General features: G+C 46.2%; 1 protein-coding gene across 2 annotated transcripts in view; it reads left to right on the forward strand.

The window, feature by feature from the left end:
- The first annotated feature begins 4,845 nt into the window (after window positions 1-4,845).
- The window catches only part of RNPEP (arginyl aminopeptidase), a 21,252-nt gene continuing 9,137 nt past the window's right edge, over window positions 4,846-16,960 (forward strand). For both annotated transcript variants that reach the window (XM_029935459.1, XM_029935460.1), the window contains exons 1-4: window positions 4,846-5,352; window positions 9,942-10,082; window positions 10,399-10,547; window positions 15,705-15,821. In XM_029935459.1, coding sequence (XP_029791319.1) covers window positions 4,906-5,352; window positions 9,942-10,082; window positions 10,399-10,547; window positions 15,705-15,821 — 854 coding nt within the window. In that variant the 5' untranslated portion in view covers window positions 4,846-4,905. The remainder of the gene's footprint in view (window positions 5,353-9,941; window positions 10,083-10,398; window positions 10,548-15,704; window positions 15,822-16,960) is intronic.

Here is a 16,960-nt window from a genome sequence, read left to right on the forward strand (position 1 = left end):
CCCTAGTGAAGTCAGATGTCTTCATATTTTTACTATATTTGCAGCTAATACTAAACCGTATGCAAAAGAATATAAATGGTATACCACATGCATTCTTATGCAATTTTGCTTTCCACTCATTATATTTGAGGGGTTCAAAAACAAAAGATAGATTATCACAGTAATAGCAATATCCAGAGGATCAGCATTTGTATTGTTTCCTTTGCTCCCAAGTCCCGTGGTGGATCCAGACGGATGCCGCACATAGAATGAGTTGCATTATAGGAGAAGGACCTTGAGTTTGGGAATAGCATCCCTGCTCTTTGCTTTAACGAAGGTATTACCTTCATTCCCTGTGTACCAAAGGGAGACACAATAACTTCTGAGGTTATAAAGCCAGAGTTGATCAGCCTTGCCACTGTGGACATTTGGGGTTGAACAATTCTCAGCTGTGGGGACCACCCGTGTGCACTGCAGAGTGTTTAGTAGCATCCCTGGCTTCTGCCCACTGGATGTCAGAAGTGCCTCCTCTCCCAGTTGTCACCACTGACTATATCTCTAGATGTTGTCAAATATCTTCTCGGGAGCAAAACCGCACCTTGTTGAGAACCACTATGGTAAACACACTTACACTCGGCTCCAGAGGGAGTCACTGTCTTGCAAAGTTTGCTATACAAACATTCTTGAAAAGGTAGTCTTAGGACAAAAGACAGTCAGTGCCTCCTTCTGCAAGGTGTGCAGAATGGCATGGGGTCCATGGAGCACTGTCTCCCAGTGTTGGTTTTAATTTAATGGCATTGTGGTTAGAGGAATGTTCTGTCTGCCGTCGATTCTTTGATTTGTTGAGACTTGTTCCTGGCCCAGCTATGGTTAGTTTTTGTAATTGTCTTAAGTGTTCTTGAAAATGGTGTCTTCTCTAATTGTTAGGTGCAAAGTTTGCTATGTGCTGATCAGGTCAAGATCATGACATTTTTGTACAGATCTTTTATGTCTATATGACTTTTGTCTGTTTGAGCTGCTAATTACTGAGATGTGTAAGGTCTCTCATTCTGTTGGTGAATTTGTCCATTTGCCCTTATAATTCTGTTGTTGGTTTTTTTTTATTTAAAATTTTGTTTTTATGTTTTTTATTTATTTTTGAGAGACAGAGACAGTGCAAGCAGGGGAGGGTCAGAGAGAGAGGGAGACACAGAATCTGAAGCAGGCTCCAGGCTCTGAGCTAGCTGTCAGCACAGAGCCTGATGCAGGGCTCAAACCCACGAACTGTGAGATCAGGACCTGAGCTGAAGTTGGACGCTCAACTGACTGAGCCACCCAGGTGCCCCATGTTGTTGTTTTTAAAATATATTTTGAGCCTATTTTATTAGGTACATCCCCCAATTTAGGAGCTAGAACACTGACAGGTAAATTATATTCAAATTATATTCTTTATTTTTTTTAAGTTTGTTTATTTTGAGAACAGAGAGAGAGAGAAGGAGTAGAGAGAGACAGAGGGAGAGGGAGAGAGGGAAAGAGAATCCCAAGCAGGCTCTACACTGTCAGTGCAGAGCCAGATTCAGGGCTCAAACCCACAAACCGTGAGACCATGACCTGAGCCGAAATCAAGAGTTAGATGCTTGGGGCACTTGGATGTCTCAGTCAGTTAGGCATCTGACTCGGTTTTGGCTCAGGTCATGATCTCTGGTTTTGTGGGTCCAGCCACATGGGGCTCTGCACTGACAGTGAGTAGCCTGCTTGGGATTTTCTGTCTCCCTCTCTCTCTGCCCCTTCCCCACTTGCACTGCCCCTGTCTCTTTCAAAAATAAATAAACTTAAAAAAAAAAAAAGTCAGATGCTTAACCAACTGAACCACTCAGATGCCCCTCAAATTATATTCTTTAAGTGGTTTCCTTTAAAATATTAACACACATACTTAAGAAAATCCCATACTTACCCCTAAATCTACTCTCATAATAATACAAGCACTTGGAATGCTTTAACTTCAACCACTTTTCTTGTCTTATGTTCTTTTAGTCTAATATTTTTGTTTCATTCTGATTCCTTCATGCAAATGTTATTAATATTTTATTATTATTGCTTTATACAATGTTAGCTTAAATTTACCCACTTTCTTTTTAGCCCATGATTCCTTCCTGCATCTCACTACTTCCTTGTGTGATCATTTTCCTTCTTCAGGTAATTCTTTTGAATTTCTTCAGTGGAAGAAGGTAAAGGTAAACATTCTCAGGGCACCTGGGTGGCTCAATTGGTTGGACATCCGACTCTTGGTTTGAGCTCAGGTCATGATTTCATGGTTTTGTGAGTCTGAGCCCCGAGTCCGGCTTGTGCAGGCAGCATGGAGCCTGCTTGGGATTCTCTCTCCCTCTCTGCTCCTTCCCCACTCACATTGTCTCTGTCTTTCTAAAAACAAAAACTTTAAAAAAAAGGTAAACACTCTAAATTTTTGTTATCTAAAAATCTCTTTGCCTTCACTTTTTTAAAAAATATTTTTTAATGTTTATTTATTTTTGAGAGCAAGAGAGAGCATGATCAGGGGAGGAGCAGAGAGAGAGGGGGACACAGAATCTGAAGCAGGCTCCAGGCTCCAAGCTGTCAGCACAGAGCCTGACGCGGGGCTCGAACCCATGAGTTGTGGGAGCATGACCTGAGCCAAGGTTGGACACTTAACCAACTGAGCCACCCAGGCACCCCATGCCTTCACTCTTGAATAATATTTCAGTAGCATATACAATTCTTAGCTGACACTCTTTTTATTTCTGCAGTATTTTGAAGATAATATCTCTGGCTTTCATTATTAATGAGAGCTCTACTGCTGATCCAGTTTACAACTGTCATTCTTTTAGAAATAATCTGTCTTTTTTCTTTGGCTGTTCTTAAGATCTTTATGTCTTAGACTTGCCCAACTTTACTAAAACATGCCTATATGTAGATTTTTCTTTTGTTGTCTGGAATTTGTTGTGACTTTTAAACCTATAAAATAATTTTCATCTATTCTAGAAGATTTTAAGCCATTACTTTGAAATTTGCAAGCTGTGTTGCATCTAAACATTAAAAAGTAAATAATGAAAGCAAATTGGGGGAAAGGTGGGTTGTGCCTGCAGTCTTTTTTTTAAAGTTTATTTTATTTATTTATTTTGAGAGAGAGAGAAAGAGCAGGAGTAGGGGAGGGGCAGAGAGACAGGAAGAGAGAGAATCCAAGCGGGTTCTATGTTATTGGCACAGCCAGATGCAGAGCTCAATACCACCAACTGAGAGATCATGACCTGAGCTGAAATCAAGAGTCCAACCTGTAACCAACTGAGCTATTTAGTATCTTTCTTAAAAGACTGAGCTACTCAGTATCTTTATAAAGTATCTGTGGCATCTTTCTATAGAGAAGGCGGCCTTCCTGACTGCTCTGAGTTGTTACAAATACCATCTAGAGGTAAATCAGACCCTGGGAGCCATGCAGGGAAGTAGAAATAGGAAAGATGGGAATATTCACAGAAAGTTTTTAACACTAAAAGGAGAAAATAACTCCTACAGCCATAGATAATAGGTCCTCTTGCTCCAGCAATATTTAACTATAAAGATCGGGCTCTGTGTCTCTCTCCCTTGTGTTCCCATGGCATACTCTTCTTCCCAGAGAATTCCAGCACGTGGAATTGTCATGACCTGGTTTTGTTTTGTTTTTTGTCTGTCAGTTAAAATGTGAGCTAAACTGTGAACACCACAAGGATAGGGACTGTGGCAGATTTGTTAAAATTGTACCCCCAGCACCAGCCTAATGGCTGGTGTATAGTAAATGTTCAACAAAAATGTGCAGCAGCAGAGAATGAATAATTTGGAGGCAGATGTAGTGAACGTCTAACAGTTACCAAGTACTGTGCTTAAAGCCACAGAAAGTGCTTTTCCAAAGTTTTTGGATTTCACTGACAAGTAAGTTAAACCACTGACCTTATATGGGATTTTAAAAAACTACTATAAACATTTCATTAAATAAAAGTTTAATGCTGTAAAAGTAGGAAACATTTTTTTGTGAAAATAATTCTTATGAGTTTTATGAAAAACTCCCTATATTGTCTTTTTAAAATCTCGTTTCCTACCTGATTCATGAAAATATCACTGACTGGCTGCTACTCACAGAAGGGTTATCACAACCTTATTCATACAGAAGAGAAACAAAGTATAAAGCAGAGGTAACCCTGGCTCACAACAACCCGGGAAATAAAACTGACACACCTTGGACAGCCAAGCCATTAAGTTGTATGGTGCTGACTCACTATTCCATGGTGGAGGAATTTGAAGACAGGTGTGCTTGGCATCTCCTGGGATGAACCTGGGTCTGGAATTCTGTGTTTACCACGTGTGCTTGACCAACTACTCCGTTGAGTTCCCACAGTGAACTCGTGAGAGAGGTAGTACTCCTGTCTTACAGGTGCGGAAAGGGGCTTGGAGAGATTCGTCTTTGTCGGCAGCGATTTGCCCAAGGTGACACACAGTCCTAATAATTGGTCGAGCTTAGAGTGCGAGATCGTGAACTCTGACTCCTCTGATCCAGGGCTCAATCTACATTCTGCTACCTTCCTGGAAGATTAGGAAACTGAAACGTCAGCCGAGAAAGGTACTGCCAGTCGGACTACTGTAACATCGCAGTACGATGAATTTGGGCAAATGTGGACCAAATTATCCCAGTGTACCTTCTTTGCAAAGTCCAGAGGTACCTCGGATAAAGCTGAAAGTGTGTAGCCTTGGTGAGCAAGGGAGAGGTGTGCTGTCAGGTCTCAGGTTTTTGGAGAGGGGCGTGACCCAGCCCTGGTCTCCCTGGGGGCGTGGTCGGAGGGGCGGGGCCTGAAGCGGGGCGGGGTGCTCGAGGCGGGGCTTCCCTCTGCAGTCGGCGGAGCCGGTGGGATTTCCCGGCGCTTGCCCCACCAGCGCTGTGGGACCATGGCGAGCGACGGGTCTCCGAGCGGCTGCTGCGCGGCCCCGCGGCCGCTGCGCTCCGCGCAGGCCGTGGACGTGGCCTCGGCCTCCAATTTCCGGGCTTTCAAGATGCTGCACTTGCACCTGGACCTGCGGGCCGAGTTCGGGCCTCCCGGGCCCGGCCCGGGCAGCCGGAATTTGAGCGGCACCGCGGTCCTGGAGCTGCGCTGCCTGGTGCCCGAGGGCGCCGCCGAGCTGCGGCTCGACTCGCACCCGTGCCTCGAGGTGACGGCGGCGGCGCTGCGGCGGCAGGCTCCCGGCTCGGAGGAGCAGCCCGCAGAGCCCGTGCCCTTCCGGACGCAGCCCTTCTCGCACTACGGCCAGGCCCTGTGCGTGGCCCTTCCGCAGCCTTGCCCGGCCGGCGAGCGTTTCCAGGTTCTGCTCACCTACCGCGTCGGGGAGGGACCCGGGGTGAGTTAGCCCCCCTGCCCGGCCCCGCCGCCGGCCTCACCCGGCCTCTTCTTGCCCGCCCTTCCGGCCTTCCGAGTTGGCCTCCGGGCCGGCACTCACCCCCACCCCGGGACAAGGGAAGATCGACGCTTCCGCCCTGCCGGAGACGGGCCTCGGAGCACTCCTGGGCACGCCTCCCGCCCTCCCGCCCTGGGCTCCCGGTCTTCCCAGGCTGCTTTCCCGCTTTCCCTCTGTTGGCTGCAGGGCAACCTCCGTGCTGCGCGCCCTTCGTCCTTTCCACCCTTCCTGCCTCTGCTCCCTAGCGACTATGGTGGCCGGTCCCCGTTGTTCCCCCCTCATCACGCAGCCCTGGCTGATCGCCAGGTCTGCCCGCAGAGGAAACCTTAGCCTAGGCGGCTTTCTGGATAACGAGCTATTTATAAACCGAATTTAATGTTTCACGGAGCTTTGGGGCCTAGGTCCCTGACAACGAGCTACCTGGTTTTTCCCCTTGATGGCAGCCCTGGACAATGCCGGCTAATTAGCCCTGGATGCTGACTCAGCCCTTTGTTCTAAGTGCTCTTGTAGTGCCCCAGGCTGACCTAATCCCGAACCCCCATAGTTATTTAGAACTTCTGCGAAGTTCTAGAGTTGATTAAAGGAAGAATTTGAGTACAAGTGAGAAACAGAATGAGGGTGTACTAGGCTTTGTAATAACCTGGCCCTCTCCCTGTTGATGGGGGACAAATGTTGGTCTGAAAGGCTGGGTGGTTATGGGGCTTATATTTGTAAAAGTCAGAAACTCCTTCACAGAGAGTCCTGAGGTTGTGGTTGCCAGTCCTTCCTTAGGTGGGGTGGCTTACAAGTGTCAGCGTAGGCTGCTAGCCCACAGACAGTTTACTTATCTAGCTAGCAGTTCCCTTGCACTCAGAGCTGGCTCCAAGAGCAGTTCTGGTCCCATGTTTTGCTATTCAGGGAGTAAGTGAACCTGTGGCAGAATTTGTAAGAAAGGCAAAGTCCAAACAAAGCAATGCAAATTGACTTCTAAGGCAAAGGAAAAACCCTCCAAGGGCAATGTAATATATCTGTAAATGTGTTTGGTTGTTCTGTCATATCCTGATTTCTGGTTTGGGGCAGGAACTAGGAATTCAACAGGATAACTGGAAAAATTAAGCCCTCTCTGAAATTGCCTGCTGAAAGCGGCACCTCGGATTAAACAACAAAAGGAGGGGATCCTGGGTGACTCAGTCAGTTGAGCAGCTGACTTCTTGATTTCTGCTCAGGCCGTGATCTCATGGGCTGGTGAAAGTGAGCCCCGCTTTCTGCTCTGTCTCTGGCTCCTGCTCCGTGAGGAGAAAGCAGAGCCTGCTTGGTATTCTCTCCCTCTCTCTCTGTCTCTCCCCGGTTCATGTGCTTGTACTCGGGCACGCTCTCGCTTGCCCTCTCTCAAAAATAAATAAGTGAACTTAAAAAAAAATCAGAACAAAATAGCTTTCATAGAGACAGAACAGTAGAGATCCACACTTTGTTCTTTGCCCTGTGAAGGCCTGCATTTAAGGCACTTGTATGTATTCCTTCTCATTGCCACCTTCCCAAGTGAGGACTATCCCCTTAATCACTGTAGGTAGCAGCCTCTCCCTGACTTTAGACTCTTCAGACAAGTACAAGAGTCCTTGTATTCCAGGCTTCTTCATTCTCTCCTTGATGTTCTGAACAAACCAAAAAAAAAAAAAACCTCAACCAAAGATGATGAATAAGAAATGATAGTATGGTGGAAGGGATGACCAGTATCAATTTTTTAAATGTTTTATTTATTTTTGAGAGAGAGAGAAAGAGAGCATGAGCAGGGAAGGTCAGAGAGAGAGGGAGACACAGAATCTGAAGACAGGCTCCAAGCTCTGAGCTAGCTGTCAGCACAGAGCCCGATGCGGGGCTCGAACCCACGAACTGTGAGATCATGACCTGAGCTGAAGTTGGACGCTCAACTGACTGAGCCACCCAGGTGCCCCGACCGGTATCTATTAAGATGTGCCAGGTACTAGGCTATGAGTTTGACAGAAGTTAAAGTGCACTGTCTTTGTATAAGTGCCTAGTACAGTGCCTGGTGCCTGGTGAACACCGTGGGTTAGCTCTCCCTATCGACACCTTAAATTTCTTTCTTTAATAAGATTAAAAAAAACAGTTTAGATTAGCAAGACAGGTGAGCAGATAGTACAGAGTTTCCATATACCCCTCCACAGTTTCCACTCTTTGCATTTTACAAGTATGATACCTTTGTTACAATTAAGGAACCAACACTGATACAATATTATTAAGTAAAGATCATAGTCTTTTTCAGCTTTTCTTCATTTTTACTTTGTATCTTTTTCTGTTCCAGGATCCCATCCAGAATACCACAGGATATTTGCTTTTATGTATCCTTAGGCTCCCCTTGGCTAGGATAATTTCTCAGACTTTCCTAGTTTTTGATGGCTTTGACAATTTTGAGGAGTATTGGTCGGATATATTGTAGAATGCTTCTCTGTTGGAATTTGTCTGTTTCTCCCATGATCAGACTGGGATAATTAAAAAATAAAAAAATGAAAAGTTTATTTTTTTACAGCTGTTTTAGGTTCACAGCAGCATTTAGTGGAGTGTCACCAGAGTAGAGTGCCATTTTCATCACATCATTATGAATGTACACAATACCACCATGATCTGTGACTGTCGGGGGTTGACGTCACTCACCTGGCTGAAGTCGTGCTGGTTTCTCCAGTCCACAGAAATACCACGTGGTATTTCTTTCTCCTTCTTTCCATCTGTAATATACTGTTTGGAAGGAGACTCATTAGAATCTTCACACACATGCACACAAATCTCAAACAGAGAAAAAGTCAGCATCTCCATGTGGCCTCCGTATGCCTCTTAAAAGTAGGTCCCAAACACCGGTGTTCAAAGCCTTTCAAAGTGCACCTGCCAAGGCATGCCTCCCAACTCTGTCTCTGGAACCTACCACCCGCTCCCAGAGACTGTCCATCTGTGCCTTTCTTCATGTTCTGTCCACCTGCTTGAGAATGTCTTCTTTCCTTTCCAAGCATCTCAGTCCTCCTCACCTTTAAGCCAGAAAATCTTGTTTTCCGGATTTACCTAATCCTTCTCTAAATTCTCAATGGCATTTAGTGTTGGCATAACCTCCTTCCCCACCCCCCACCCAGTTATATCTATGTGGTAAATGAACTTTTTGCTGTAGGCAAAAATTGGGTTTGTAATAATCATCCAGATTTGCCCTTGGTTAAAGGCTAACAGAAAACAAATTAAGAATTGTATATAGCCAGGGTGCCTCACTGGCTCAGTCAGTGTAATGTGCGACTCTTGATCTCAGGGTTGTAAGTTCGAGTCCCACATTTGGTGTAGAGATTACTTAAAAATCTTTAAGGGACACCTGGGTGGCTCAGTCAGTTAAGCGTCCAGCTTCGGCTCAGGTCATGATCTCACAGTTCATGGATTCTGGCCCCGCATCGGGTTCTGTGCTGACAGCTAGCTCAGAGCGTGGAGCCTGTCTTCAGATTATGTGTCTTCCTCTCTCTCTGACCCTTCCCTGCTCATGCTGTCTCTCACTGTCCCTCAGAAATAAATAAAAAACATTTAAAAAATCTTTAAAAAAAATTTTTTAAAGAGTTCTATATAGCCAATGCCTATAATGTAAAATACATTTATTCTGAAAGAGTTTTAGTTTCAGGAATGGAGAACACTATTTTTAAGAAAAAAATTTTTTTGTTTATTTATTTTGAGAGAAAGAAAATGTGAGTGGGGAAGGGACAGAGAAAAAGAGAGAGAATCCCAAGTAGGCTTGGTGCTGTCAGCACAGAACCCAGTGCAGGGCTTGAACTCACAAACCATGAGCTCATAACCTAAGCCAAAACCGAGTCCACCACATAACAGACTGTGCCACCCAGGCACCCTTGGAGAACACATATTAATCACAGACTCCTCCCATTTCACTTCTACTTTTCTGTGACTTCTACCTCAAGTTCAAATATAGCTGCTTCCTTATTTTTTTTAATGTTTATTTAATTTCAAGAGGGAGAAAGAACACTAGCTGGGGAGTGGCAGAGAGAGAGGAGGAGACACAGAATCTGAAGCAGCCTCCAGCCTCCGAGCTGTCAGCACAGAGCCTGATGCGGGGTTCTAACCCGCAAACCATGAGATCATGACCTGGGCCGAAGTCGGATGCTTAACCAATTGAGCCACCCAGGTGCCCCGTTCTGTTTTTTTGATGGGAAACAACTACAGTGTGAAGGACTCAGAGGAGGAAGACAGTATGCCAGAGTCAGAGGCCATGTCTGGAATTCTTAACCAACTGAGCCACCCAGGTGCCCAAGGCCATGTCTGGAATTCTTGAGATGCCCAATGGGAAACAGGAATAGACCCTTTGTAGGGTTTCTTCCATGTGAAGCAGATACCATACCTTGGCTTGGATTCTGGGGTAGATTAAATACACTGTAGAAGAGAGCTTCACAGTTAGGGCCAGACTGTAAGGATTCCCTAAAATTCTCCCATGCCAGCCAATTTTCTCTGGCTGGACTGAGCTTATGTAGGGGGTGTCAGTTTTAAATTTTTTATTCTCTTAGGTTTGCTGGCTGGCTCCGGAGCAGACTGCAGGAAAGAAGAAGCCTTTTGTCTATACCCAGGGCCAGGCTGTCCTAAACAGGGCCTTCTTCCCTTGCTTCGACACTCCTGCAGTGAAATACACATATTCAGCTCTTATTGAGGTAAGAGGTCTAAAGTTAAATGTACTTGCCCTTGGAATTGAAAATATAATTCCAGATCTGTGTGGCCACATTTCAGCTGGTAAACTGTTACTTCTATCCAGTAGCACCTCTGTAGAATTCCTTCATGTACAGGAATTTTAACTGTGCTGAGTCTCATCAGCTTAGCACAAGTTTAGTGTCTTGAAACCTTTGTGTTCCCCAAGATGGGCTCCAGGTCATTGCCATCACCATGCAGGTTGCCTGCCATGCTGTCCTTTAAGCTAATCAAAAGGAGACTCTGTCCAGGTAAAATCTCCTAAGCTTTCTCTGTTGTCAGGTCCCAGATGGCTTCACAGCTGTGATGAGTGCTAACACCTGGGAGAAGAGAGGTCCAAATAAGTTCTTCTTCCAGATGTGTCAGCCCATCCCCTCCTATCTGATAGCTTTGGCCATCGGAGATCTGGTTTCGGCGGAAGTTGGACCCAGGTAGGAGACAAGACCCCCCACAGGCAAGGTTGGACTGACCTTGAGCCGAGGAGACCTCTGACCAGTGGCCCCAGTGCCTTGGTTCTTGGGACAGTCTCACATTCTCTCTAAATCTACAGCCTCTCTGTAGCCAAGAAGCGTGTGGTTTGAAAAAGGCGGGAGGAAGTGTTCTTTTTCTCCCTTCCCTCCCTCCTTCCCTCCCTTCCTCCAGTTCTATAGTCCTGCTGTCTGGAATGAGCTCATCAGTCACTGCCCTGGGCCACCTGGTGGAGTGCTTTTCAGAAGATTGATCTTTATTAGTATCTTTAAGTTCTGAGTTCCCTTCTAGCAATTGTCTTTGCTTTGTAATCTTTGTACCAAATCTTCCCATTTTCTCTAGAACTTAATTCCTGGAAATATACAGCTTTGATGTCATTGTTTCCCTCTGGAGAAGGAAGCGGTAGCTCCTTTTTTGTCTGCTCCAGATGCATAAACCCGAACCCATGGTGACAGAGAGACCTTCACAAAGTTAGATGGGTTTCATGGAGATAAGTAAGGATTTCATAAGGTTTTCTGCAGAAGGAAACTTTCCCAGGAGTATAGGTATTTCCTGGCCCCCCTATGATCTGCCAGCACAGCATAATCCTGATGTAAAATGATCCAAAGTTGGACAGTAAAGGTGTGGTGCCCGAGTCCAGCTCCAGCAGGTCCAGGGCTCCCTGAAGCATGGCCGGTGTCGGCAGAAGGGAGTGAGAGAGCCTTGGCTTCTTTCTGCTCGCCAGGCAGGCATCTCTGCACTGACCAGAGAGTCAGCTTTATTTATTGAAAAAATGTATGGAGTACAAAACAGAAGTGGCAATTGCCTTAGACAGTAATTTCTGATGACAAATTCTTTGGTATGTAAAAGTTTCCCAGAACTTTTCCCAGCCTGGTAGAAGACTCATGTATAATCTTTATCAATAGTGATTGAAGTAGGTGACTAGGTGCTTATCACATGGGGAAGGCATCTTTAGCATTTAAATACAAGGCAAAGTTTTTAGCATAGTAAAGGCAAGAGTTAGTTGTTTTGTGAGCAGGGGTCAATAGTCTGTTTTTGAGGGAAGAAAAACAGGTTTTCCAGGGGAAGAAAAACAGGTTTTTTCAGGAAATGTAATGTTTGCTCCTATAATCACAAAAGAAGAAACTCCTATAACAAGTTTTTTCACAAGGTACAGTTCACATATTTTTAACCTAAGAAGGCAAGTCACTCCTGATATCGGTCAGCCAGGCGCCTTGGGGGTTGGTGCTCAAGCAGAAATTGAGTGGGGGTTGAGTGGGTGAAGATGCTGGGCAGATATTCGCCATCTGAGGTGGGAGACCTTGCAAACCCACCTTACCTCACAAGAGTTTTGCTCAACTTATAAGTTCAGAAACACTGGCTTCCTGCAGTGTGGTGCATTTCCTGACTCCGCTCTCAGTTCCCGGAAGCGCCGGTGTCCTTGGTGGGATTGGTCACAAGCCTCAGACTTTGTAGCTGGGCTCAATCGTGCATCTCGTGAAGTTCCAGGGCTTCAGGGAGAAGGATAAATGGGATGCCCTTGGCCTCTGCTTCCAGCACACAGACTCGAAACACCTGTCCTGAAAGTCTAGGTGCCCTTCCTTCACTGACTCCAGGCTCCATCTCACGAACCGCACTATTCTGCCCTGAGCCGAAATCAACAGTCAGATGAGTTGAATTGACGAGCTGAATTGACGGAACCTCTCAGCCGCCCCATAAAGGAATGTCATTTCAGAGAATTTACTCTCACTCAGGTTCTGTTAGTACTGACTATGAACTATTAATGAGAAATGAGGGAATAATGTATTCCAAACACACTGGAGAATGATGATTTTGTTTTGAACCCTCTGTAATAAAATGACAAGAGAGTACCTCAATCCAGGGGATAGAATCCATGTAACTGGTCATAGTGATTCATTCCTTCCCCTGTCAGGCACTCAACCAGTCCGTCTTTGCCCCACCTCTGAGGGTCTTGTGAAGGTATGCAGGGCGACAGATGGGATCTTCTAGCAAACTTTGCTACCAGTCCCAGTCCCTGTTACCGCAGGAGGGACACCCTGGGCAGAGGAGACAGCAGGCACACCCCAGTCATTCGTCGGCTTTATGGGTAATCTCTAGTCCTTATCTAACCTCTGAGCAAGATGTTATTGTCTCCATCTTTCAGATAAGCAAACTGAGGCTTCAGGTAGAATTGCCTGTGCAAAGTCACACTGTTGGCAGAGCCAGAATTCCAGCCCAGGCGTTTCCAGGCACATCCAGCGCTCATTGCACCAGACCACTGGTGATAAAATTCCGGCTTAACTGAGAACATTCCAGATTCTGACAGAAACCAATGTGCTGGTGGGAGTATCTTGGATGTCCCCTGTCTCGCTTGACCTTAGCCTTCTTTTGTAGCGTACTGAAGTAGCCTGAGATTAAGGACTTTTTTATTTGTGACCTCCAGGCTGATCACAAAACAATTCCCTGAAGATTTTTGACTTTGATGTCATCAGCGTTTCTCAGGCTGGTGCCCTGTCACATCATTTTTGGTGACTTTTTTCTCCATCTGAATTATCTGTCCGATACCCAGGGGTGAGGGTGGCTTCAGGGTTTCTCGGCCTCCTCTATTCAGGGAGCCTTCTCCACCTAACTCAGCCCCCCACACTCATGGGCACACTACAGTGTAAGTCCTGGCCATGGGCATTATCATGAGCTCTGCCATAGCAGAAATTTTAAGTGCCTTCGCCTCATTTACTCTCTGACCCCACCCTCCTGACCTTCCCGCCCTCTGGTGGCCTGACTCCCACTGTCTCTGCTTTTCAAGCACCCAGAGGCCTTTCTTCCTCCAAGCTGTGCATTTCTTCCCGGGCAGCCAGCCTCTTGTGACCTGGCCCCTCTTCTCTCCGTGGCCCCGGCGCGGGGTTGTTCATCTCTCACCGGCATCCCAGGCTGCCTTGCGCGCTGCCCTGCTGCTCTAACTTCTAGCCCCGGGTCCTGCCGTCCCCTTTTCTCTTTCTTCTGTACCTGGGGGTCTGAGAGAAGTAACACAGCTGCGCATACTGATTCTACTACGCATTTCTGTTGTTCTGGTAAATTTGGAATTAAAAGAAATAGACGGAGTGTGTGGGTGGCTCAATCGGTTAAGCATCCGACTTCGGATCAGGTCATGATCTCACAGTTCATGGGTTCGAGCCCTGTGTCAGGCTCTGTGCTGACAGCTCAGAGCCTAGAGCCTGCTTCAGATTCTGTCTCCCTCTCTTTCTGCCCCTCCCCCACTCACACTGTCATTCTTCTCTCTCTCTCAAAAATAAATAAACATCAAAAAATTGTTTAAAAAGTTGATATAGACATGTGGCTTTCTAGGAAAATATAACAAATGTAATATTCAACTACAAATATGCTTTCAGTATTGACCAGCAGTCCTTTGATTTACCTTTCTAGCTCAGGAAGGTAAGGAATGGGAGAGGAGGAGAGAGGAAGGGACAGGAGGGGAAGGGAAGGGAAGATTTAAAGGAAGACTTTTCTCTTCAATTTTCCTATTCAAACACCATACCTCACTTCCTTATTTGAAAATATTTAATTTCTCAAATATGGTTATGTCCACTTCCTGTTTTCTATGTAAAAAATCATCTTCATCTGCTTTATCCTTCCCTTTTCCCCTCTGGACTCTGAAGAGGGGTCCTTCCTGTTTGTTTTTTTCTGTTTTTAATTTATTTTTGAGGGACACAGAGAGCCAGCACAAGCAGGGGAGGGTCAGAGAGCGAGAGGGAGACACAGAATCTGAAATAGGCTCCAGGCTCTGAGCTAGCCATCAGCACAGAGCCCGACATGGGCCTCCAACCCACGACCTGTGAGATCATAACCTGAGCCAAAGCTGGATGCTTAACTGACTGAGCCACCCAGGTGCCCCTCCCTCCTTCTGTTTAAAGCTAAATCTCTTCATCGGAGCCATCACTGACTCACCCCCGCCCCCAATCCTGTGGGGTCCTACTTCATTATTTACCCCTGGCTCTTCAAATGTGTAGCCTCCCTGCCCCCCACTGGCTCTTTCCTTCCTACCCCTAACCATGTTTCTATTTCTTCTAACTGGAAAACAAAGCAAAAATCAAACTCCTTGACTCCACATTCCCTTCTACCACACCGCTTCTGCTTCCCTTCTTAGCCACATCTCTTAGAAGGGTGATGTGGATACTCACTCCCCCACGTTCACAGCTTGGACCTGCATTCACAGCTCGGACCCACTGGAATCCAGTGTCTCTCAGTGTCACGCCACAGAAACTCCCATAGTAAGAGGGGCCACCGGCCTCACTCTGTGTAGCACGTCGGCTGCTCTTCAGTCCTTGTCTTGATGTCCTGCTCTTTTTCTTTTGCCTTTGCTGACCCTCCTCTGGCTCCCATGACACAATTCTGTCCTGGTTCCAGGACCTCCTGGTTTGTCCCTTCTGGTCTCCTTTGTGGGCTCGTCTCTGCCCAACCCCATGTGTGCTGGTGTTGTCCAGGGCTGTCGTTTTGTCCCATTCTTCTACACACTTTATTGTGTGTAGAACAACTCACTGTTGTAATTTAAGGTATTTTCTGGGTACTGCAGCTAGAGCGATCCCTTAAGGTTCAATCTGATAATAGTGTTTATGGGCATAAAATGCTCTCATGGGGCACCTGGGTGGCTCAGTCAGTTAAGTGTCCAACTTAGGCTTAGGTCATGATCTCATGGCTCATGAGCTCAAGCCCCGCATCAGGTCTCCTGAAAGTGGGGAGAAGGAAACCAACATTTATTGTATAAACCATTGTATAAAGGGCTTTTATTTGCTGTCTTATTTCATCTTTACCACTTGTTTATCCAGTTGAGGAAACAGGCTCAGAGAGGTCAGTGATATTTGCAAGGTCACATTCAATGTTGGAGACATAAAATTCTAGCAGCGTGAGTTTGAGCCTGTGGCACAGGAGGCTAATGCCTCCATACACTGTGTTGTGATCTCATTTATCCGTCTCTTGGACCCACGCAGGTGACCTGATCTATCATCTCCGTCTCCACGGCTGGCCACGTTGTCACATGCACTTGGCTCGAATAGGAGACTGCCAGTTTCAACAGGTGCTTTCAGGATCGGGTCTCTGTTGATAGGTCTCCAAACACCACCCTGCTTTCTCTGTGCTTTTGTCTTTAGGAGCCGGGTGTGGGCTGAGCCCTGCCTGATCAACAATGCCAAGGAGGAGTATAACGGAGTGATAGAAGACTTCCTGGCAACAGGAGAGAAACTTTTTGGACCCTACGTTTGGGGAAGGTGTGGTATCACATTGACTCTCATGTCTTTTGTTTTAGTTTTTTTTTTAATGTTTTTATTTATTTTGATACAGAGAGACAAAGCATGAGAGGGGGAGGGGCAGAGAGAGAAGGAGACACAGAACCGGAAGCAGGCTCCAAGCTCTGAGCTAGTCGTCAGCACAGAGCCTGACACGGGGCTCAAACCCACGAACGTGAGATCTGACCTGAGCCGAAGCCGGAGGCTTAACCGACTGAGCCACCCAGGCGCCCCTCTCATGTCTTTTGTTAAACTTGAGTCCCTGGGCTCCCCCTCTCTTCCTTCTGGTGCTGCTGCTTCTCCCTGTATTTCCTAAAGCCAAGTTCCCCAGTCCCAGAGGTAAAGGAAAGGAGGGAGAGGAGAAGAAGGGGTCAGCCAGGCCTCGTTCATCGTTGCTGAGGCGGAGACCCTGAGAGAAAGGGTTATGGAAGTGGTAAAAATGTGCCTTCCAGCCGCGAGGCGTGGAGATCAGGAAACACCATTGGGGGACTGCTGGAGTCCAGCCCCAGCAGGTGCAGGGTCCCCTGAAGGAGAGATGGTGTCGGTGAGAAGAGAGACGAGAGAGCCACGAGTTTCTCTCTTGGTCACCAGGCGGGCATCTCTGCTCTGTCAGGTTTTGTGTCTTTATTTATAGGTTAAATGTTAACATGACATCAGAAAGTGGAATTCTTACTACGAATAATTCTTAGCGATAAGATGCTTTGAAAAGGGTGCAGAATCAGGTTTTACAGAGGCATTTTTCAGAACTAATCTAATTTCAGTGAGGTAATTTTTACACATAATAGGATAACAGGATATTCTCAGTGAAAACCAGGTAACATACACATTTGTTTGAACCGGTAGGAAATCTTACAACTAAGAAGATAGCAGGATGTTCTCAGTGAGAAGCAGATAGCAAACACACTTGTTTATATCAATAACGCTAAGATTCAGGCATAGACTAGGCTAGGAGTCATTCTGTCTGGCTCACAAGAGGAAGAATGTATTCACGCTGGTTAGTAAGTAAACCTTGTGTCAACCTTGTTCTTTGGTGTTGAAGGTGTAAGCGCCATAGGCGCCCTAGATGTGCCAGCCTTTGTGTATGAATTTAAGTTGTAACTACTCTTACCCATCCTCATAAT

The sequence above is a fragment of the Suricata suricatta genome, chromosome 3 (genome assembly GCF_006229205.1).
Source record: "Suricata suricatta isolate VVHF042 chromosome 3, meerkat_22Aug2017_6uvM2_HiC, whole genome shotgun sequence".
Classification (NCBI taxonomy): Eukaryota; Metazoa; Chordata; class Mammalia; order Carnivora; family Herpestidae; genus Suricata; species Suricata suricatta.